Raw genomic sequence first — 24,255 nt, 5'->3', positions numbered from 1 at the left:
TATATGTATGTAAATATATGTATACACACACACACACACACATATACTGTGTGTGACGGATCCTGTTAGTTTTTTTTTTTTTTCCATGGTAAAAGGAGACTTTTACTACTCAAGGCTCCGAGTGGGCCCGGGTCCTGGGTGGTCTAGTTCTTTTCCAAAGTCTCAGAATGTATAGGTCTAAGGTAGAGTTCAACAAGTGTTCTGTAGTACGAAAGGAGGAGGAGAAATGACAAACTCAGGTCAAAAGCTCTCTCAGTAGAAGGATGTTTTAAGGATGCACAGGCCTTAATTCGAAAAGGCTTTTCCATAGGCCCCAACCAGGCATTTGCCCAGTAACCCTGGTAACTGCCTTAAACTGAGTAAGCTAAGGCCTGGAGGCAGAGGGAGGCGCCCGCGTGTGTCGGGGCGGGGAGACCCGGTCTGGAAGGCGGTCAGCGCGCCGAGGCCGTAGAGCGCCGCGGTGGCAGCGGGCGGCCCGCCTCTTCCTGGACCGGCTCAGGCCGCAGGCCGCCTCCCCTTCCCCGGCTTCCCCTCCGGCTTGGGCGGCCAAAGGCGGGAGCCGGTCTCGGGGAGAGAGGCTCTGGTGGGCCCCAGCCCCGCGGTGCGGCCCCTCGTGCGCCCCCTGCGCGGACGGGCCCGACTGCGGGTGCCTGGGCCCGGGTGCCCCCGCCTCAGCGGCGGTGGACGCGTCCGGGCGAGGACACAGACCGCGCGTCCCCGGAGCCTCGGGTGCCGGCGCCTCCAGCTCCTCCGAGGAGGTGTGATACCCGCTTTGCAGAGCAGGGGGGCCCGCGGGGGCTCGGGCTCTAGGTCTCTCTGCCCAAGTCCCGGCCCTTCCGTCTGGAAGCCCTCGGCCCCAACTCACTTCCTCCCGGAGAGCGGGAGCCGGCTCCCGCGCTCGCTCGCCGTCCTGCAGGGGCCTTGCTCTCTGCCACCCGCCCTGCCGTCCTTTCGCGGATCTCCGAGGCCGGCCACGTGGTTGTCCGGCTCTGAACTCTCCGCCATCCAAGGCTGCGGGGAGGGGTATTAAGGGGGAGTGGGGGGTGGTGAACCGAGTTAAGGCTCAGGAGGCCCACTCAGTTGGGGGAGGACCTAGAAATGACTTCATGGAGCAAAATTTAACCCGGGCAGCACCCCCCCCCCCCCCCCACCCCCCGTGTTTCTGAGCCACTGGTTGGTCCCCATCATCAGGTGTTGTGAGGCTTGGGCATCAGGACTAGGGAAATTGGCAGGGAGTTTTATAATAACAGTTAATATAAATATAATTTACTGCACTTCGGCCATGAGTCAGGATTTATCCTAAGCCATTTACACTAATTCATGTTTCTGTCCTCACCAGGCCTACCCTATGAGATAGTTACCGTTACACCCACTTTGCCCAAGAGGACACTGGCTTAGAAAGTGGAGTTCACATCAGAGCACAGGATCAGACCAGCCTCTCCCTGAGGCCAGAACTGCCCCAGTTTGGGATTGAAGATGGAATTCTAGGCGCTGCCCCGGGTCCCTGCACTTGCAGAGACCCCCATTTCCCTCCTCTCAGGCCTCATCCATTGTCTGCTCCAAGTCACCAAGTAATCTCATTCTATCCTTTACTCCTGTTCACATCAGTCACCGCAAGACCCGTGGACTCCAGGTCCTTTCTGCCTGAAGTCAGAAAATTTTTACTTTTTTTTTTCTTTTAATTGACATCAGCAAGGAGGGAAAAAAGAAGCTGGTGACACATTAGCCTGCAGAATCAAAGACTTCTCCAAAAGTAAAGCAAGCAGAAGCGGCCATTAGTAGCAAATAAACCCTCTGCCTGTAAATCCTTTAGTAGGGTTGATGCCTTGAAGCCGTTGCACACATGGTTACAACTAGTACCGGGCACAGGAAGTGCTAACTATATAAACTTAAAGGAAGGGGAGATAGAGAGGGGGGAGGGCCCCATGCCTCCCAGTTCATTTTTTTAAAGATGTTTTGTATTTGATGTGGACCACTTTTTAAGCTTTTATTGAACTTGTTATATTATTATTTCTTTTTTTAAGTTTTGGTTTCTTAAACCACACGGCATGTGGAATCTTAGCACCCCCACCAGAGATTGAACCCTCACCTCCCTGCTTTGTAAAGTGAAGTCTTCACTGCTGGACCTCCAGGGAAGCCCCCCCAGTTCATTTTTGATGCTTGGTGCTATGGAAGGTCCTTGATCAGATCAGAGATTGAATGCTTTTGTTTTTCTGCAGATGTTCACCCTCCCTCAGAAGGAATCCAGGATGACTACCACCTGTCCAGGTTCAGACTCCATACAGGGCCTGCCCGGTAACAAGGGAGATGGTCTGGAAAGAGAATGCTCCAGAAAACCCAACCAGAAGCCACTGAAGTTCTATGGAGTGGGTGACCCCGCTGCCGTGCTCTCCTGCAGCAGCCCCTACCTGTCCTCTAGAGGAAGCGTCATTAAATGGTTCTGGGATTCAGCGGAGGAGGGCTACAGGACCTACCACATGGATGAATATGATGAGGACAAGAACCCCAGTGTGAGTGACATCCCCCTCCCCACTGGGACCCAAGAGAGAACTGGGAGAGGGTACCCCACCTTGAACGATAAGGCAGCACCCAGCTTGCTCTTGTCACCTTAGAGTTATGGACTTCTGACTTCCAACAGGATTTCCAGAGTTGCTTAGAGAGGTCCCAATATATTACCTGAATCAGAAAATGGCCCACTTATAATTAAGGGAAACTTGATTTGTGGGGGAGGAATTCAGTAACCAGGGAGTGCTCTTATATGGCTTCTGATCCACAGCCCAACTATTCACCTTTAGAGCTGGGCAGAACTAGTGCTCAGGCTGAAAGTGTTTCACTTTCAAGTTGTATATTCTTGAGCTAACTACTTAAAGTCTTTGAACCTCAGTTCATCGCTATATGGGGGTAATAATACCTGCTATACTCTGTACTGTCACAACTAAATGTTATCAGGTATATAAATTATTAACACAGCGCTTCACATAGAGCATTCGATAAGTGGTACTTGCTATTATTATTAATGTATGATTATAATAACATAATTATTATATATTATAATAATGCAATTATTATAAATTATAATAATTATAAATTATAATTTAATCATTAAATTATTAATAAAATTATTACTATTAAAATATTATTTATAATAATTAACGGTTATGATTTATAATAAATGTATCATAATATGTAATAATTGTGTTATAATATAACATATAATAATATAATATATAATTTATTATAATCATAATTTATTATAACTTATAATTATATTAAGCTATTATGATTTTATTATTATAAATATTTACTAGCAATTATTGGTTATTATACTAATAGTATAATATTATATATTATATACTATTATGTATAGTGTATATTATATATAATAAATATATTTAATAATATATAATATAATTATATATAATTATAATAATATATATATAATTATATACATTATATATAATTATATTATATTTATATTATATAATTTAATTCTATAATGTATATAACATTATATATAAAATATATATATTATACTATATATTAATTATATATACAATTATATATAATTAAATGTAGTCACAGATTAAATATATAATATTTATCTTATATAATATACAAATGATAATATATATTATATATTGTATAAGTTATAATAACTATAATCAATATATTATATATAACTATATAATATATTAATATATAATATATATGTTATATAATTTATATATTATATAAAGATAAATATATATTTAATGTATGATTACATTTAATTAAATATTATATAATTACTATATTATTATATTATAATATAGATAATATATCATACATATAATAATACTATGTCATTATATAATATATATAATATGGTATAATGCATATAATAAATATTATAATATAAATACAAAGTAATATATAAAATATAATATAAATATAATATAAAATATAAAATATAAAAATATATAAAATATAGTATAATATAATACATATATTATATATTAATATAATATATAATATATGTGATATGATATGATATAATATAATTATATTTATATAATTTATAATTATAATTTTGATTTATAACTATAAATTATAAATATTATAATATATTATAATTATTATATTATCTATTATGATATATAATATATAATACATATATTATATGTTAATATATATTATAATTTTATAATAATTATATTATATAATACATGTTATTAATATATATTATACATTAATATTATTTAATAATGTATAATTATATAATTATATTTTATGTAATGTTTATCATTTATTGTATAATTATATAATTATACTTTGTTTATTATTTATTATAATTATAATATATGATAATATAATTATAATAAATAATAAACAAAGTATAATTATATAATTATACATTATATAAATAATATTAATGCATAATATATATTATATAATATAATTTTAAATAATTATATTAACATATAATATATTATTATATATTATATATCATAGTATATAATATAATAATTATAATAAATTATATTTATAATTTATAGTTATAAATCAAAATTATAATTATACGACCCAGATAATCACGATGGTGTGATCACTGACCTAGAGCCAGACATCCTGGAATGTGAAGTCAAGTGGGCCTTAGAAAGCACCACTATGAACAAAGCTAGTGGAGGTGATGGAATTCCAGTTGAGCTATTCCAAATCCTGAAAGAAGATGCTGTGAAAGTGCTGCACTCAATATGCCAGCAAATTTGGAAGACTCAGCAGTGGCCACAGGACTGGAAAAGGGCAGTTTTCATTCCAATCCCAAAGAAAGGCAATGCCAAAGAATGCTCAAACTACCTGCACAATTGCACTCATCTCACATGCTAGTAAAGTAATGCTCAAAATTCTCCAAGCCAGGCTTCAGCAATACATGAACCGTGAACTTCCTGATGTTCAAGCTGGTTTTAGGAAAGGCAGAGGAACCAGAGATCAAATTGTCAACATCCGCTGGATCATGGAAAAAGCAAGAGAGTTCCAGAAAAACATCTGTTTCTGCTTTATTGACTATGCCAAAGCCTTTGACTGTGTGGATCACAATAAACTGTGGAAAATTCTTCAAGAGATGGGAATACCAGACCACCTGATCTGCCTCTTGAGAAATTTGTATGCAGGTCAGGAAGCAACAGTTAGAGTTGGACATGGAACAACAGACTGGTTCCAAATAGGAAAAGGAGTACATCAAGGCTGTATATTGTCACCCTGTTTATTTAACTTATATGCAGAGTACATCATGAGAAACGCTGGAGTGGAAGAAACACAAGCTGGAATCAAGATTGCCGGGAGAAATATCAATAACCTCAGATATGCAGATGACACCACCCTTATGGCAGAAAGTGAAGAGGAACTCAAAAGCCTCTTGATGAAAGTGAAAGAGGGGAGTGAAAAAGTTGGCTTAGAGCTCAACATTCAGAAAACGAAGATCATGGCATCCGGTCCCACCACTTCATGGGAAATAGATGGGGAAACAGTGGAAACAGTGTCAGACTTTATTTTTCTGGGATCTAAAATCACTGCAGATGGGGACTGCAGCCATGAAATTAAAAGATGCTTACTCCTTGGAAGGAAAGTTATGACCAACCTAGATAGCATATTCAAAAGCAGAGACATTACTTTGTCAACAAAGGTCGTCTAGTCAAGGCTATGGTTTTTCCTGTGGTCATGTATGGATGTGAGAGTTGGACTGTGAAGAAGGCTGAGCGCCGAAGAATTGATGCTTTTGAACTGTGGTGTTGGAGAAGACTCTTGAGAGTCCCTTGGACTGCAAGGAGATCCAACCAGTCCATTCTGAAGGAGATCAGCCCTGGGATTTCTTTGGAAGGAATGATGCTAAAGCTGGAACTCCAGTACTTTGGCCACCTCATGCAAAGAGTTGACTCATTGGAAAAGACTGATGCTGGGAGGGATTGGGGGCAGGAGGAGAAGGGGATGACAGAGGATGAGATGGCTGGATGGCATCACTGACTCGATGGACGTGAGTCTCAGTGAACTCTGGGAGTTGGTGACGCACAGGGAGGCCTGGTGTGCTGCGATTCATGGGGTCACAAAGAGTTGGATACGACTGAGTGACTGATCTGATCTGATAATTATAATTTATAATTATTATATTTATTATATAATTATATATATTACATCATCAGAGAAGGCAATGGCACCCCACTCCAGTATTCTTGCCTGGAAAACCCCATGGATGGAGGAGCCTGGTAGGCTGCAGTCCATGGGGTTGCTAAGAGTCGGATACGACTGAGCGACTTCACTTTCATTTTTCACTTTCATGCACTGGAGAAGGAAATGGCAACCCACTCCAGTGTTCTTGCCTGGAGAATCCCAGGGATGGGGGACCCTGGTGGGCTGCCCTCTATGGGGTCACACAGAGTCGGACACGACTGAAGTGACTTAGCAGCATATATTACATCATTTGGATTATATTATATATAATATAGTATATAAAATAATACAATATATATTAATATATTATAATAACATATAATATATATAATATATTTATATAATAATATAATATATTATTATCTTATAATATGTAATATATATTACATATAATATGTATATGTATATATGCATGTATGTATATATGTATGTAATATATATGTAATATATAATATGTAATATAAATAACAATACATTATGTGTAATATATAATTATAAATAATAATATATTATATATAATTATAAATAATAATATACATTATATTGTATATTTAATATATTATATATAATATATATTATATTTACATATAATATAGATATTGTATATTTAATATATTAATATAATTAGTATTAATATATAATATACATATTATATAATATGTTTTATAATATAATTATGCTAATTTTTACTAGTTATTATGAATTATTATAAATTATTACTAGTGACACCTTCGGAGGGCAGAGAGCTGGCACAAATAACCCTTTAATAATCTTTATTTATTGAGCATGTGCCAGGTGCTGGCACTGTTCTATATGCCAGAATTACAGCCATGAACAGAAATAAAGTTTGCCCTCATGTAGTCTATAAGTCTAATATGGGAGACGGGCAGTGAACAGACATAAATATATAAAATATGTTGTGGTTAGAGTTGTAGAGAAAAGTAAAGCAGGGTAATTAGATAGAGACTGGTGGGGTGGGCTGGGGATGTTGTTATTTAGGTGATGTGGTCACAGAAGGCCACTTTAATATGGTGACATTGTGGCAGAGACCTGGAAAAAGTGAGATTGTATTGGTTATCTCTTGCTGTGTAACAAAGTGTTTCAGATCTTAGCAGTTTAAAAGAAACAGTTCACTGTTCCTGGAATTCAGGATTCAGGGTGGTGCTTCAGGCTGAAGATATTCTGGGAAGTTACGATGAAGCTGGGGCTGTGGTCTCATCTGTAGACTCGGTGGGGCAGGGAAATCATCCATTTCCAGGCTCACTCACATGGTTACAGAGTGGGCAGGAGGATGATCCCTTTCCAAGTTCACTCACATGGTTATTGGCTGCCCTTGGTTCCTTCCCACGTGGTCTTCTCCATGGGGCTGCTTCATGACACACCAGCTGGCTTTCCCTGGGGCAAGCGATCCAAGAGAGGAAGAGAGAATGAGAGATCAGGAGTGCCCAAGATGGGAGCCACAGACTGTAACCTAGTCTTGGAAGTGACATCCCATCACTCCTGCATGTTCCGTTCATTAGAAGCAGGTCACTAGGTCTATTCACACTCAAGGAGAAGGGATTATGCAAGGCCCTGCACACCAGGAGGTAGGGGATCACTGAGGGCCATCTTGGAGGCTGCCTGTCACAGGGAGTGAGCTTTGTAGGTATCCAGGGGAAAAGCATTCCAGGCCGAAGAAACAGCCAGTACAAAGTCCCCAGAGCGGTTCAAGGGACAGCAGAGGGACTTACTGGCTGGAGGCTGGCATGAGGTCAGAAAGGAAATGGGGGCAGGGGTGGTACTAAATCTGTAGGGTCTCATGGGACATGGTGAGGCTTCTGATTTTAGACTAAATGGGATGGAAAGGGAGCAATGGGATCTGATTTTTCTTTTAAAAAAATGACTCGGACTGCTGGATGGAGATTCAACTCAGGGAGAATGGGGATGAGGGAATGATCAGGAAAGGAAGGAGGGAAGCTATTGCAATAATGTAGACAAGAGAGACTGGTGGCTTAGCAGTGGAGGAGAACTGCTTGGACTGTGCCTGTATCTGCAGGTAAAAGTGTCAGGATTCGGCGATAGATTGGTGGTAGGGAAGATCCTATAGGTTTTCTCCCCGGGGCGTGAAGAAGCACTGCCTTTTATTTGTCATAAGCTGAGCCCAGTGAAACTCTACTTTTTCATCCTCCCTCCTTCCCCATCCCCTCTAATACCTTGCTGCTGCTGCTAAGTCGCTTCAGTTGTGTCCGACTCTGTTCAACCCCATAGACGGCAGCCCACCAGGCTCCCCCATCCCTGGGATTCTCCAGGCAAGAACACTGGAGTGGGTTGCCATTTCCTTCTCCAGTGCATGAAAGTGAAAAGTGAAAGTGAGGTCGCTTAGTCGTGTCTGACTCTTAGTGACCCCATGGACTGCAGCCTACCAGGCTCCTCCGTCCATGGGATTTTCCAGGCAAGAGTGCTGGAGTACCTTAGGGGTCAGGAATTAGCTGTGCATGAGTCTTTTCAGGGACTCTATAAGGGGCTATTTGAGCTGTGCCCGCCCTCCTCCTTGCCTTATGGGTTTGGAATCTGGATGCTATGTAATGTGGCATGGGTCCCCACCCCAGGGAGAATTTCCAGCAGCCCAGGGCCTCTTCTTATTGTATAGTCACCCTTCTTCCTGTTCCTACCAGAGCACCAGTTTACTGCGTACACATTCTGGCAGCCTGTAAACTGAGCCTCTTGAGAGATTCAGTGTGTGTGTTGGGCATGTGGTGTCTTCAGGGACCTTCCCATCTTGTAGGGGAGAGAAAGCCTGTACATCAGTTTGTGACCTGGGATGGAAACTGACCAGTGCTCTCAAGGGGGACAGCTAAAGCGCTTTGGGGTCCCAAAGAAGAAAAAATCCCCTGCAGGTGGGATTTTAAGGAGGGCTTCCTGGAGGAGAAGGCATTTGCACAGAGCTTTAGAAATGGGGAGATGTGATCAGGGAACCCTGTGGAGGGCAGCGCTTGAGGAAAGACCAGGTGGGGTGGTGGGAAGGTTGAGATTGCAGAGTTCCACTTTGCTGCCTCGTGTGCTCCTGGAGCCTTCTGCTGGCACCTTCTGTTGTGCTTACGTGTCTCTGTACCTCTCACCTCCAGGGCATCATTAACTTGGGCACCAGTGAGAACAAACTCTGCTTTGACCTGCTGTCCAGACGGGTAAGCCCCACTGCACCTCTGAGCAGCATCCCCAGCTCCGAGGGGCTGTCTTCTCTGGGATTCCCTGGAATGCTCCCCCCGGAGAGCTGGCTGCTTGCCTCAGTTGCCCCAGCCTTGAAGTCAGGAGACCCAGCTCTGCCTTGGGGACCATGTTCTCTGCCATCTGGGGCGAGTTACTTCCTGACTCTGATTCTGCTGCTTCTCCTCTTCTGGCTCTTTCCCTCCTCAGCCCCTCCTGCTGTCTGGGTCCCTGCTCTCAGGGGGAGACACTCAGCGACGTGTGGTCAGTGTTTAATGACTGGCCCTGGGGCAGGAGAGGTCCGATCTGTAGCTTTTGCGGAGTCCCCCATAGTGTAATACCCCCACTGTGGCTGATTCAGGGTCGTGCTCTGCTATCACTGCACGCAGAGCTGGGAAGAGAGGGGCACGGCACCACCACATGGTGGCCCCCCATGCAGACACCTGGACGGGAGGAACCCCCGGAGCACAGATGGGAGCGAAGTGGAATAATGTTGACCATAAGCAGTATTGTCTGAGTACCTTTTCCCTTTGTTTTTTACTATGATTTGATTTACCATGATTTTTACTTATGTTTTCACTTTTGTTTTTACTATGATTGACTTACATAATTTCTATATAGTTTATATAATTTCATTTTTGAAAATGACTGGTTTTTAGCACATGTTGAAAAATTGCTGAAAATGTAATAATCAGATTATTTTATTTAAGTTGAAGTGTAATTGCTATACAGTATTATTTAAGTTATAGGTATATAACAGTGATGCACAATTTAAAAAAAATTTTTAATTAAAAAAATTTTTTTTAATTTTTTTTAATTTTAAGAAAATTTTTAAAGATTATGTTCCATTTATAGCTACTATAAAATATTGACTATATTCCCCATATTGTACAGTATATCCTTGTAGCATATTTTATACCTAATAGTTTGGACCTCTTAATCGCCTACCCTTATTTTGCCCCTTCCCCTTCACTCTCCCTGCCCACGTATAGAGAGAATAATCAGATTTCTTGACTAGTGAGAGCCATCTCTAGCAAACCACGGGAACCACCTGTCTCTCAATGCCTAGGAGTCAGAGTCTGGGGCTGTGGAGAGAGTGATACTTCACCCAAAGGAGCATGTTTCCAAAGGGGAACATCTGAGCCATGATAGGAGAGGGGTATAGGGAGTGGACTTGAAAAGCCTGTTCTACCCAAAGATATCTCCCCACCCTAAGGCAGCTCAGCGCCATCCAGTGGAAATAAAATGTGAGCCACATATACAATTAAAATTTTTCTATTAAACAAGTACAAAGAAACTGGTAACATTCATTTTCATCATGTATTTTATGCAGTACAATATATCTAAAATATGGCCACTTCAACATGTAATCAATATAAAAATTATTAATGAGATATTTTACATGTTGCTGTTGTTGCTGTTTAGTTGCTAAGTCGTGTCTGACTCTTTTGCGACCCCATGGACTGTAGCCCACCAGGGTCCTCTGTCCATGGGATTTCCCAGGCAAGAATACTGGAGCAGGTTGCCATTTCCTTCTCCAGGGAATCTTCCCGATCCAGGATTCAAGCTCAAGAATTGGCAGGCGGGTCCTTTACCACGGAGCCACCTGGGTAGCCCCATATTTTACGTACTTATTTCATATAAGTCTTCAGAATCCAGTGTCTCACTTCAGGAGAGTCGCACGTAAGGAGCCAGGAGCCACAGTGGCCAGCGGCCTCTGTATTGGACAGCGAGGCTCTCAGGAGAGAGGGAGAAAGGGAGGAGGGTGGAGATATGGACACGTGGCTGATTCCCTCTGTTCCGTTTTGTTCCACCGTCCACGGCTCCTGCCTTTCCTCAACTTTGTGTGTGTGATGCCATGGGAGTCCCTAACCCAGCACCGGGGCAGTGGAGGTGGTCTGGAAATGGCCGCGTTTTCCAAAGTGTGAGGTTGAGCTGAGGCTGCAGGAGGACAGTGGCCTGAGTCCCTCCAGGACTCAGAACCAAGACCAAAATAGGGCACCCAATTCTGGGGCCTCTTCTGTCACCCCACAGAGGAGCTGAGGGTCGAGGTCTCCTCCACCGCCTCCGCAAATCCACCCTCTACTTTTGTTAGGTGGCATATTGTATAAAGAGCACTGGACTAGGGGTCAGAAATTCTGTTTCATCTCAGCTGTGCCACTTGCTAGTACTGTACCACTGCCTAGCCACCTGACTTTTTTTGGCCACACTGCATGGCTTGTAGGATCTTAGTTCCCGAATCAGGGATGGAATTTTGTGCCTGCTGCAGTGAAAGCCAGGAGTCCTGCCCACTGGACTGCCAGGGAATTCCCACACCTGACATTTTTAAGCCTCAGTTTCCTCATCTGCAGAATGGGCATGAGAATGCTGTCCCTGGGCTGCCCCCATCCCGGCTCTTCTGATGAGCAGCCCTTGGATTGAGAGGCCCCAGTGCTGCGTGGATACGGGTGCCCATGAGCGTGTATGGCCCTCAGCCCTGCTGTCTCCTCTCTGTCCCCAGCTGAGTCAGAGTGACATGCTGCAGGTGGAGCCGGCCCTGTTGCAGTACCCCGACTGGAGGGGACATCTGTTGTAAGTAGGACCTGTGGGCCAGTGGTTCTCACCTCCAGGGCGGTTTTGCTTCCCAGGAGACATGTGGCAACACCTGGAAGTTTTTGGTTTTTGTAACTTGGGGGAGGGGGTGCTGCTGGCTTTTACTGGGTAGAGGTCAGAGATGCTGCTAGACTTCCTACAATGCCCGGGATGGCCCCCACGGCAAAGAATGATCTGGCCTCAAACATCAACAGTGTTGGGTTGAGAGAGCCTGCCCTGGGCTGAGGCCTGGTCCTGGAGAGCTGGCGATCACGGGGTCTCGTTGAGCATCTGCAGAGAACTGGTGCCCCCTGCCTGTCCTGCCCCCACTCAGAGGCCCCCAGACTTGGTCTCTCTGAGTCTGAGGCACGGGGAGGGCCTTCATGCCAGGGGTCTTTGTTCCCAGTTTCTCAGTAGCTTTAGAGGAGCCAGAATCAGCTTGGGGACTCCTGTTGCTGTAAGATGGGAGATGATAAATGAAACTAATAAGCCTTTATATTTGTTGGGCACTTACTAGGGCCCAGATGCAGTCCTAAGGATTTAGTTCTGGAGCAGGACTTGATTCCAAGGGTAATTCCAAGGCGCCCGCTCTTGTAATAATGAGGATGATGGCCCTAGAGTTAGACCACTGGGCTTAAGTGTGGACTCTGCCGCTAATTGGCACATGACCTAATTCCTTCAAGCCTCGGTTTCTTTGTCTGTAAAATGGGAATGGTAGTAGTTGTGTTATAGGAGTTTTATGAAGATTAAGGAAAATTCTCTAACACCTGCATAAGGTAAATGCATGTAAATGTTAGCAATAACTGTGATAATAGTTATTGTTATAATAATTATGTTGTTATACATTATATATTTTATTATGATAATGTGTTATTATTATTATACTATTAGCTAGATCTACATAGAGAGTGTTACTTGTGATATTCCTACAGTCTGCTGATTAGGTAGGTTGAGTGTCCTACAACTACTGGAATGAAAGTTTCCATGCGTGTGGATAGTGTTGGGGCCAAGGAGTGGAGACAAATACTGATTGTATTCCCCTCATGGGAAGCAGAGAAGGGTGATGGCAGCTGCCTGAAGATGCACCAGACAAGCTATGGGATGGAAGGGGTGGGGGAGGAGTTCAAGCCCCACTGACAATCACTGCTGTCTGTCTGTCTGATTTCCAGCCTCCGGGAGGAAGTGGCCAGGTTCCTGTCTTTCTACTGCAGAAGCCCCACACCCCTTAAACCGGAGAATGTGAGTTACTCCCCTTCTCTGCTCTTTCCTCCTCTTCTGCTCCCTACCCAACTTCTGGCTGACGAGGGGTACGGTGGGGTCACTTAGTTTTGATATGGAAATTAGGAAGACGCCCCTCCTTTGTTTCCCCTCACCCTAGATATTTAGAGTTTGGGTATAATTTCTGCAGGACTTCCCAGGTGGCTCGGTGGTCACGAACCTGCCTGCCAGGCAGGAGATGCTTCCAGATCCCTGGGTCAGGAGGATCCCCTGAGGAGGGCATGGCAACCCACTCCAGTGTTCTTACCTGGAGAACGCCATGGACAGAGGAGCTTGGGGGGCTGTAATCCATGGAGTCACAAAGAAGTCAGACGTGACTTAGCAACTAAACAGCGGCAACAGCATAATTTGTGCCCTGCTCTATTCTGTGGCCCCTCTTTGCCTCCACATCTTCGGGCCGGGCTCTCTGAGTGACCAGCTCCCTCTTGCTTGCTCAGTGGATCTGGAACAGGGTCCCCACGAGTGAGCCACACAAATGGATTCGGCTGTTAGTCAGGAGGGGCCTGTGGGGACCCCCGTGGCTTTGTGCCAGGTGGGCCCCCCGAGTTGCGGCCTGGCCCTGCCTCTGCTCCCCCCGGGATCCAGGCTGCAGGCCCGTGCTCCCTCCTGCAGAGATTCATCTTGGTCCCATGGACGTGTCGCCCTCAGGTGGTTGTTCTGAACGGCTGTGCCTCTCTCTTCTCTGCTCTGGCCACGGTGCTGTGTGAGGCGGGGGGTGAGTAGACCTTGGCCCTGGGCCTGCAGGTCCCCCACCCCGACCCTGCCCCCCGACCCCAGCTGCTGGGCCTGGACGGCTGCATCAGATGCTTTTGCCCTAATAGACCATTAGACCACTGTGGGGGGCTGAGCTAAGTGCCCTGACAAGACAGCAAGGGTTGGCAGTTCCAGGGGAAATCAAGGTGATGCCAGGCTTCTGGGCTCTGCCTCTGTGACGACCTTGGCTTTTGCTCGTGCTCACTGATGGTACCCACAGCCTCACGTCACAGCGTGTCCTGAAGTAGGAAGAGAGGGAGGCTGGGCTTTGCCCGTCTCTTTTTTGAGGGGAGGGAGGAAGTGGGCCTGCTCTTTTCCAGGAGAGTCCCTTTCATCTTTCTGGCCAGAACGGACTCACAGACCCATTCCCAAAGCAGTCCCTGGCAAAGCGTAGGAGAACCCTGGTTGGTTTAAGCTAAACTTGCTTCATCCCAGGGGCTGGGGGAAGGTCCACTTTCCTTGGATTTCTTGCTGGTCATAGCTGAGAAATCTGTGTGCTCTCTTAGGAATGGATGTCTACTGGCCAGCCAGCAGCACCTACTGCAAGAGCCACGGTCATTTCAAGGACACGTTGTCCGTAGTCGTGGTCAGGGTTGTTGGTTGCCAGGAACAGAGTCCCGCTCACACGAGCTTAACTTCTGAACTACTATTAGTAACTTTTATTGACCACATACTATGTCAGGCACTGGGCTAAGGCTAGGCACAGTCTGTCATTTAATCCCCACTATAACTTCAGTGAGATAGGTTCTGTGCTTATTCCCATTTAACAGATGAAAAGATTAAGGCCCAGGGGGGAGATAGGTTCTGGGCTTTCATTCCCATTTAACAGATGAGGAGATTAAGGCCCAAGGGATTGAGTTACTTCTCAGAATCACACACAGAGCTGTAATATTTTGAACCTAAAAGGAAGATTCATCGCAAGGATGTAACAGGCAATTTCCTACCCATCCGAGAACAATCAAGAGTGGGAGAAGCACACACTCTCTGTCCCTGACGTGTGCGGTCCCCCTTCCTCCTCCTCTGGACTGTCCTCAACTCTGTAGGGCCCCGGGTTGTTGACCCAGCTCTGACTGCATGACCTCTGCATTCAAGTGCTCATTCTCATCTCACAAGGGTCTTTGCTTTTTGGAGCAAAGTCTTGAGATTCAGAGAACGTGATGGGTGTCTGGCCAGCCAGTGCATTGGCTCCGGGGGTCATTTGTCTACCTCTGGTCCAATCCCTGTGGTCAGCAGAGGGGACATGTAGGACAAAGTCCACTGCTTCCAGACCTGGGAGTTGTGGGAGGTGTTTGTGCTGAAGGGAAGGCTGGGGAGCTCAGCCTGACTGATGTGACCACTGCAGATCTGGGGCAGTGCCTTCACCTCTGCGTTAGAGCAGACCTTGGACATCATCTCATCAAGCCCCGTCCACAGCGAGAGTCTTCTGCGTGACACCCTCCCACCCTAGCGGTCTCAGCCTTTGGTTCAGTGCCCCCACTCCTCCAGAAGCAGCACGTCCTGTCTCTGGGCCGTTCTAGCCACTGTCAAGTTTTTCCATTTGTCAAACCCAGATCATCGCCCTGCAGTTTCGACTCCTGGTTTCAAGTCTGTCCTCAGAGTGACCGAGCATGTCCTGTGCTTCTGAGGGACCTAAGCTTCAATTTGCTCATCAGTAAAGTTAAGATAATAGCAGAGTAGCTGTGATGGTCAAACGAGATTAAAAACTATTTAGCACAGATCCCCGCACATAGTAAGTGCTCAATAAATGTTAGCTACTAATTATTGGAAAAGGGACTGATCTCAGTGGATCCAAGCTTTAGAAAGAGTTTTGGGAGCTGAAAGAGAGGAAGCATGCTCCCCAAGGACACTGAAGGCTTAGAGAGGCGTGGGGGGTCAGTGGATGGGGGCTCTGGGCATCCTGGCCAGAGGGTGACAGGCCCTGGCTCACTCCTGCCCCCAGAGGCTTTCCTGATCCCTGCCCCTTACTACGGAGCCATCACACAGCACGTGTATCTCTATGGCAACGTCCGACTGGTCTGTGTCTATCTGGACAGTGAGGTAAGAGTTTCTGGGACCCCCGGTGGGCCTGGACCTTCCTGTAGGCCAGGATGTTCCTGCTTCTGAATTTGCCAGTGGTCATGAGAGGAAGTCCATGCTGCAGGCGCTGGGGTTATGGCCAGAAGGAGAATGGGGTCTCCCATTGGCCATGGCTGCCCTTGCCTGGGTGCCCTGGGGACATCTGATCTTTCAGCTCTGAGATCCCTAGGCTCCATGTAGAAGCCAAGGGCATCCCAGGGAGACCACCCAGAAATGGTGGGGTGAGAACAGGGCAGAGCAGACCTCCACATGGAAGCTCAGAGACCCTAGTCAGAGGACCTCAGGGGGCTTTTCTTGAAACCTAAGAGCTGTGAGGCTGTCCCTGACCTGATGTGATGTGTGGGTAGCAGTGAGAAGGGAGTGACCCCTCACATCCTGTGTTTTCTGAGATTGTCCTAAGAGGAGGCTGGAGATGACAGTGGGGAGGTGAGACCCCAGCCTTCAGGTCTGGAGCGAGGTAACTGAATCTGGCTGGTGGCTTTTCTGGATCCTTTTCAGGTCACTGGGCTGGAAACACGCCCCTTCCAGCTCACAGTGGAGAAGCTGGAGATGGCCCTGCAAGGAGCTAATTCTGAGGTCTGGGGATCAAATTAAACCCAAGGCTGGAAGTGGGTGGGTCTGAGCAGGGCGGGGACCCCCTTCCTGTGGACCGATCTCCTAGGGAGAAGGATTGAAACTCTATGTTGGGGATGGGGATAGGGTGGTAGCATGGAACCATTCTGAGGGTCAAGAAGGAGCCTGCCCATAGAGGTCTTCCCACTAAAGAAAATCCCTGAGACTCTCGGTGTACAAAGAATCAACCAGGGAGCTTGATTAAAAACACTACCCCCCACTCAGCCTGATTTCGATTCAGTGGGTCAAGCATGGAACTTATAAGTTTGTAGTTCAACGATCTCTCTGGTGATTTGAATAGGTAGTCCCCTCGCTCTGAGGGGATACTGAAGAATGGCAGAGACCAGTGGTTCCTGTCCAGTCCACTTTTCAGAAATCTATCAATCTATCTTTTTTTTTTAACCTTGGTCATAGAAGTCATACATGACCACTGTGGGAATTTTAAAAGCACAACCTCCCACCCATATTTCTGCCAACAAAGGCAACTTCTACTGGTGTTTGGACATATTTCCCTCTGAGCTTTGGTCTCTGCATTTGTTTTCTTTTATATCTGATACCATGCTGCAGATATGATTCTTTGCCCTTCTTCATTTCATGTTGAGTGGTGAACAGATTTCCCCAGGATCCTGCCCAGTGCCCGGCCTGTCCAGTGGGACTCTGTGGCCTTGGGGAGGAGCTGAGGGTCTCCTGCCCTACTGATGTTTCAGGGTGTGAAGGTCAAAGGCCTCATCCTCATCAACCCCCAGAATCCTCTGGGTGACGTCTATTCCCCAGGGGAGCTGCAGGAGTACCTGGAGTTTGCCAAGAGGTGAGGTGCCCCACACTCACCCCACGAAGCCTGTGACAGGTTAGGGTTCTGATGTGAGCTTTGGTGTGGTGCCTGCTGCCCTCTAGGCCCCACTGTAAGTTTCTACCTGCTTCTACCCTTCCTGGCAGGAGAGTCGGGGGTGGGGGCGGGGAGTAGTGTTCTGGTAGGATGCTAGCTCTCTCTTTCTTTTTTGAAACAACAACGGTCGTTTGTTGCCCGTTCTAGGGGCCAGGCCCCTGCTAGCGCCTCACGCTCTCGCTTGTGTAATCCTTGCAGCAGTGTTAAGAGGTGCAGATATTGTCTTTATCCCAGTTGACTGAGCCTCAGAGTGAGGGGCGGAGCCAGCTGTGAATCTGGGTCTGTCTGTACTTAACTAGGTGTGAGTGTTAGTCACTCAGTTGTTTCTGACTCTTTGCGATCCCATAGAATATAGCACCCCCGGCTCCTCTGTCCATGGAATTCTCCAGGCAAGAATACTGAACTGGGTTGCCATTTCCTTCTCCAGGTGATCTTCCCAACCCAGGGATCGAACCTGGGTCTCCTGCATTGCAGGCAGGTTCTTTACCGTCTGAGACACTTAACTGTCTCACACCTAACTGTGTCCCTTCTGTAGAGGTGCCTGAGGGCTCTGCCTTCCCCTACAGTGCTTCAAAAGCCCCAGTGTCATCTCTGTTTGAAAAAAAAAAAAAAAGAAGAAGATGGATATTCTTGGAAAAAGCAAATTTCGTAACCCTGGGCTAGACTGTGGTCCTTCTGGATTTCTGACTCACTGCCATCCCACCCTGGGCGGGCGCATTTAACTAGCAAACCAAGCTCTCTCCCTGCCCGCACCTGCCCTCCAGGCATGAGCTGCACGTGATGGTGGACGAGGTCTACATGCTGTCCGTGTTTGAGGAGTCCGCTGGGTACCGCAGTGTCCTGAGCCTGGAAAGGTGAGCTGACTCTCTCGGCCCCGCCCCCGCAGGGCAATTCCTCTGCCTTCCCGCTAATCCTGCAGTCCTCAGATCCCCCAGCGAGAAGGGAGGTGGGGCCAGTCGCTGGTTTTTAAACTGTTCTGTGGGGTTTCTGAAAGCTGCAAGGAAGGGTCTTAGGATTCCCTGAGGGAGGGTTGGGAGGGTGGGAAATGGGCCTCTCTGCTGTTGCCTTCGTCCCCAGAGTCGCTCCATTTTCATTCATTCCTTCAGCAAATACTCCTGTGGCCCCCTGCGTGTGCCAAGCCCTGCCAGCTATCCGAGCTTTTTTTTGTTAGATGCAGTTTGAGTCAAGTTAGATTTATTCTTGAGTCAGGCATTTATAGGCAGAGCACCTGTGGGAACACTTGGAGCAGATCACCTGTCAAGCCTGCACATCTGGCATTCGGGGATTCTGACGGCTCCATGTTTGTTTAGACTTTCAGCCCTGCTGAGTCCTTTTGTGTCTGGGAGAGGGACCCCTTCCAGGGCCCGAGAGTGGGCTCGTGCCTCGCACTTGGAAGTGAATTGTCCGAGGAGACACACACGCTGACAAAGCAAGAAACTTAATTGAGAAGGGGCACCTGGGAGGAGAACAGTAGGGATAGGGACCCAGGAGAACCGATTTGCCATGTGGCTCGATATCTCGGGTTTTATGGTGATGGGGTTAGCTTTCTGGGTTCTCTCTGGCCAGTCATCTTGCTTGTGCCCATTTTTGGTTCAATTCAAGGTCCTCCCTGGCAGCACGAGCATCTGTCAATCAAGATGATCTCCAGCGTGAGGGCTTCTAGGAGACTGGAAGGACATATTATGGGCTGGTGTTTCCTCCCTCCTTTCAGCTGCTCCTGGATTCTTCTGGCAGGCAGTAGCTTGTCAGTTCCATGTCCTTCATCAGGACCTCTCTCTTGCTGTGAGATAACTCACACAAGTGGCTATTATCCTGCCTGGCTAGGGTGGTTTCAGTCAATGGTCCTTTAACACTTTCCTTTGCTCTATTCAGCCAGTCCTCACAAGGCTCTGCCAAGCGGATGGCACGTGGTTAGGAGACTGAGACTCGGAGAGACAGGGACTTGCTACCTACTGTGGGCCAGACACTGTGCTGTGCTGGAGATATGTTAGTGAACAAGAGAGACACAGGCCCTTCTTATGTGGATCTTATATTTCTACAAGCTTTAGCAACTAGATACACAGCTAATCATTTGATGATTAAAAAGGAGGTGTCTGCGGAGACAGCAGAGGATCGGCTTGGGGTACCCAGTTGGCCTTGTCTACCGGGAGGTGGTCAGATGAGGTCTGTTTGAGGAAGTGATGCTTGAAGTATGCTCTGCATCAGAGGTTGGCAATATTTTTGGATCAGATGGCAAATATTTTAAGCTTTACAGGTCATATGGTTGTTCACTCAACTCTGGCATTATAGCGTAAAAACAGCCCTGGATGGTATGTACGTGAAAGAGTGTGGCTGTTCCCCCATAAAGCTTCAATTCCAAGAACAGACAGCAGGATGGATTTGGCCTGTGGGTTGCAGTTGGCTGACTCCTGCTGTAAGGCCTGTAGAGGAATTAGTGATTCAGGAGATGAAACTGGGTTTGTCCATCTATCTCGTCATTTGACCAACCCATCCTGTGAGTGCCTGCGGGTCTGTGTTGCCTCTGTTCTCATGCTGTGCTCTCTGCAGGCTGCCTGACCCCCAGAGGACCCACGTGATGTGGGCGACCAGCAAGGTGGGTTCCTGGCTGGTCTTGGGGGTGTCAGGGAGGTGGGAGGGCAGAGAGGTGGGTGTAACTGGCTTCCTCCGGAAGGGCTGGCCACTGCCCACGGTGCCTGTCTCCTGCAGGACTTTGGGATGTCCGGGCTCCGCTTCGGCACGCTGTACACGGAAAACCGGGCTGTGGCCACGGCGGTGGCCTCCCTGTGCCGCTATCACGGCCTCAGTGGCCTGGTCCAGTATCAGATGGCACAGCTGCTCCGGGACCGTGGTGACTGCCTGGGCCTGGCCCCTTGAGGTTGGGGGAGGGACTGGCCAGGGGTTGTGGATACTTCTCCCACGAGATGAATTTAGGGTGGTGTTTGAGAGTGCTGGCTCCGAGCCCAGACTGGGTTCATGCCCCACTCCGTCACTTCCTGACTACGTGGCCTATTCCTTCACCTCCCAGAGCCTCAGTTTCTTATCTGCAAAACAGGGATCATCATGGACTCTGTCTTGTAGGGATGGTGAAATTTGTCATTCAATTATAATGGCACCTGGCATATAGCAGGCACTTAATCAATGTGGATTCATTATTCTTAGCTGTGAGCCCTGGGAAAAGAGCAGACACTATGATGGGAAAATTGTTATAATGGAAGTATCTCTCTCTATGCAGATCGGTTCTGTTCCTGGGTTCAGAGAGTGAGTTTAGATAGAAAGGTTACCTGTAATCGCCACCACTCACTGAGCCCTGCAAGATGCTCTCGATGCATCATCTCATTCACCCCTCCCCAGAATCCTCAGAAGCAGGTGTACCTGTAATTTCCCCATTGTTTTATAGATGAGGAAAATGAGGACCAGGTACTACACACCTGCGGTAGTAGCTAAATTTAAAAAGATAGTGAGAGTATCAAGTATTGGTGAGGACGCAGAGCAGCTGGAACTCACATGCTGCTGCGGGAATGTAAGATGGAACGGTCACCTTGGAAAACAGCTGGGCAGTTCTTTATAAAGCGCGCACACGCTTACCAAATGGCCCAGCAACCCCACTCTGAGATATTTGCCCTTGCGTGTGTGCTAAGTCACTTTGGTCGTGCCCAGCTCTTTGTAACCCCATGGACTATAGCCCGCCAGGCTCCTCTGTTCATGGGGTTCTCCAGGCAAGAGTAGTGGAGTGGGTTGCCATGCCCTCTCCAGGGGATCTTCCCAGCCCAGGGAGATCTTTGCCCTCATGGTCACACAAAAACCTCTCCATGAATGTGAACAGCTGCTTTATTCATAATCACCCTGAACTGGAAACAACCCAAGCGTCCTTCCGCAGATGAATGGAGAAGCAAACTGTGGTTCACCCACACTGTGGGATACTGTGCTGCTCTAATGCCCACGATGACCCAGCACAAGGGCATTGTGCTGAGTGAAAGGAACCGGTCTCAAAAAAATTATATTACTGTATGATTCCACTTACGTAATGTTCTGGAAAAGGCAAAAACTACAGTGATGGAGAATAGACCAGCAGTTGTAGGAAAGGCGGTGATGTGACTTCAAACAGCATGAGGGTGTTCTCTGGGGTCAGGGAACTGTTCAGTAGCCTGCCTGTGTGTGTGTGTGTGGTGGGGGGTTGGTTTACACAAATATACGTATATATTACAGTTTATTGAACTGGACACCGAAAACAAAGGCCAGTTAAAAAATGGGGAGGATCAGGGAGGTGAAGTTGTCCACGGCCCTGTGCCTCGTCAGTGGCCACACTGAGATCTGGGCCTCGGCCTGGGTGACTCGGAAGCGTCACTGTAATGGGCGCACCTCTGGTGAGGGTCTGGGTCCTGAGGGACTTTGTGTCTGGGGGCTCCTGAACGGCCGAGTACCTGGATTTAAGGTGCTTTTCACTGACTGTTCCTATCACCCCCAATCAGCCAGTGGAGTGGGGCTCACCCAGTCTGGGCAGCTCAGGGCCTTTTTCCCTTCAGTGCTCCGGCGCTCGGGACACAGAGGAGGGTTGATGGGAGGTTGATCTTCTGGCTTCTGTTTCACCCACGCAGACTGGATCAACCAAGTGTATCTGCCGGAAAACCACGCCCGGCTCAAGGCTGCCCACACCTATGTCTCTGAGGACCTCCGGGCCCTGGGTATCCCCTTCGTGAGCCGTGGGGCCGGCTTCTTCATCTGGGTCGACTTGAGGAAGGTGATGCAGGTGGAAATGCTGGTGGTGGGGTTGGGGGGGGGGGCGGTGGTGAGAAAGCTCCCTCCAGCAGGCGAGCATCCCGAGCTCCTCTCACCCCTCCCAGTACCTGCCCGAGGCCACCTTTGAGGAGGAAGTGCTGCTCTGGCGTCGATTTTTGGAGAACAAGGTGCTGCTGTCCTTCGGCAAAGCCTTTGAGTGCAAAGAGCCCGGCTGGTTCCGCTTGGTCTTCTCGGACAAGACCCACCGGCTTCGCCTGGGTGAGTGGTCTTGGCTCCTGACCGCACCCTTCAGCCCACCCTCCTGCTTCTGGCCCCACTAGGGCCCCAGCAGCCTGAGCTGGTTGGTCCGCACCCACCCAGCATCCGTGCTGACCCTCACTTGCCCCTTCCCACCTCCCAGGGATGCAGAGGGTCCGACAGGTGCTTGAGGGCCAACCCCAGCTGGCAGATGGTGCCCCTCCCCGCCAGATCCAGGAGCCACGAGGCCCCCACAGGTGAGCTGGTCACTTCCTCGTGGCCACAGGGCCCCGCAGCCACTGTGAAGACTGATGCTGGACAAGCTGTTTGCCAGGCAGATACCCTTCTCGGCCTTGCCCTCAAAGAAGATTCCTTGCTCTTTGCTCCTTGCTCTCCCGGGGACAGCAAGATGCGCCTTAAAGTTGTGGTCCACCCCCTCTCTCCTGCTATTAAAACAAAACAGTGAGAAACTAGAAGCCTCTGCTGTGAGTCATTTACTGAATGGCGGAGGAGTCGTGACTGCTCCTCACGCAGCCCTCGGCACCCCCAGGACCTGAAAACAAACAAACTGTACCTCCTTCTGATGGCGCCTTCAGTCTTCTGTCTTTATTGCCAGGGAAACAAATCAAAGGAACAGCACATGTCAGGGAGAGCACGCCCCCCAAGAGAGAAAAGAGTGATAATTTCCAAAGTACAAGGAGAAAGGAATTAAATTGTTATGTTCAGGTTCTCCTCCCTGCACGTAGGATGTGGGCGGCCAGAGCACACCTGGGACCCGGGGCGTGGGACCAGCCTCCTCGTGGGATGAAGTGAACGCGCCCCTGGTGGGAGCCGGGCGGGGCGTCTCTGTCTCCAGGGTGGGGTCTTCCTGGCAAGGAGCTCCCTTTACTCTTGATCCTTTACTCCTTGCCATGACTGCAGGGAGATCAGGGGCCCTGAACTGCTCAGGGGACAAGCTGTTCCAGGCTGGCCTTTCCCCTCTAACCATGAAAGGGCCACCCACCCCATCCCCAGGGATGCTTTCATTCAGAGCCCAAAGGAGCTTTCTGAACTGGCCTTAAAGCTGTATGCTTCAAGCCCCTTCTCTGGTGCTGGCGCTCCTGTTTGGAAAAGCTGTCTCTTTCCTTGTTCCTCTGTAAAGAGCATGTTGGTGAAATCAGCGTTTACTTTCTATAAACCGTGCTCTGTGGGTTAGGATTTTTCCTCTTTCTGCCTTTCACTGATCGATTCCTCTGCCCTGTCTTTTTGTGAATGCCTTGTATGCCTGGGATACCACGTGGGGTGATTTACAGGCAGCATTCCTAACTCCAACCACACTGGGAAGCGGGCATTATCACCCCCCATTTTACAGATGAGGAAAGTGAAGTCGCTCAGTTGTGTCCGACTCTTTGCAATCCCATGGACTGTAGCCTGCAAGGCTCCTCTGTCCATGGGATTTTCCCAGGCAAGAACACTGGAGTGGGTTGCCATTTCCTTCTCCAGGGGATCTTCCTGACCCAGGGATCGAACCCAGGTCTCCTGCATTGCAGGCAGACTCTTTACCATCTGAGCCACCAGGGAAGCTGGAGATGAGGAAACCGAGTCCTAAATAGATGAAATGATGTTCCCAAAGTCACATACGGACAAAAACAGCAGAACCAGGATTCCAAGTCAGGTTGTGTGTGTGCTAAGTTGCTTCAGTTGTGTCTGACTCTGTGATCCTTCCTATAGACTGTAGC

The 24,255-nt window shown here is 47.5% G+C and overlaps 1 protein-coding gene across 2 annotated transcripts; it reads left to right on the top strand.

Annotated features, from left to right (window-relative positions):
* Positions 1-425: 425 nt before the first annotated feature.
* ACCS (1-aminocyclopropane-1-carboxylate synthase homolog (inactive)) lies at positions 426-23,010 on the top strand. Of its 2 annotated transcripts, none has more exons than XM_006047217.4 (15): positions 426-758; positions 2,220-2,510; positions 9,309-9,368; positions 11,888-11,958; positions 13,128-13,197; positions 13,885-13,951; positions 15,929-16,026; positions 16,564-16,641; positions 17,385-17,485; positions 18,328-18,417; positions 20,111-20,156; positions 20,270-20,411; positions 22,159-22,301; positions 22,405-22,558; positions 22,701-23,010. In XM_006047217.4, the coding sequence occupies exons 2-15, from the start codon at positions 2,220-2,222 to the stop codon at positions 22,796-22,798; spliced, it is 1,509 nt and encodes a 502-aa protein (XP_006047279.2). In that variant the 5' UTR covers positions 426-758; the 3' UTR covers positions 22,799-23,010. The 2 variants fall into 2 exon arrangements, with proteins under 2 accessions (XP_006047279.2, XP_044785173.2); XM_044929238.2 differs by lacking the exon at positions 426-758 and adding an exon at positions 778-1,023.
* Positions 23,011-24,255: the final 1,245 nt, after the last annotated feature.

This window comes from Bubalus bubalis, chromosome 16 (assembly GCF_019923935.1).
Source record: "Bubalus bubalis isolate 160015118507 breed Murrah chromosome 16, NDDB_SH_1, whole genome shotgun sequence".
Lineage (NCBI taxonomy): Eukaryota > Metazoa > Chordata > Mammalia > Artiodactyla > Bovidae > Bubalus > Bubalus bubalis.
This window is presented reverse-complemented; position numbering and strand designations above follow the sequence as displayed.

What these genes read in the sequence shown, in the direction of transcription:
- ACCS (XM_006047217.4), top strand. Translation starts at nt 2,220, where the DNA reads ATGTTCACCCTCCCTCAGAAGGAATCCAGGATGACTACCACCTGTCCA. An exon ending in TTGACCTGCTGTCCAGACGG is followed by an intron (nt 9,369 to 11,887) that starts GTAAGCCCCACT and finishes CTCTGTCCCCAG; the next exon opens with CTGAGTCAGAGTGACATGCT. An exon ending in TCTGGGTCGACTTGAGGAAG is followed by an intron (nt 22,302 to 22,404) that starts GTGATGCAGGTG and finishes CACCCCTCCCAG; the next exon opens with TACCTGCCCGAGGCCACCTT.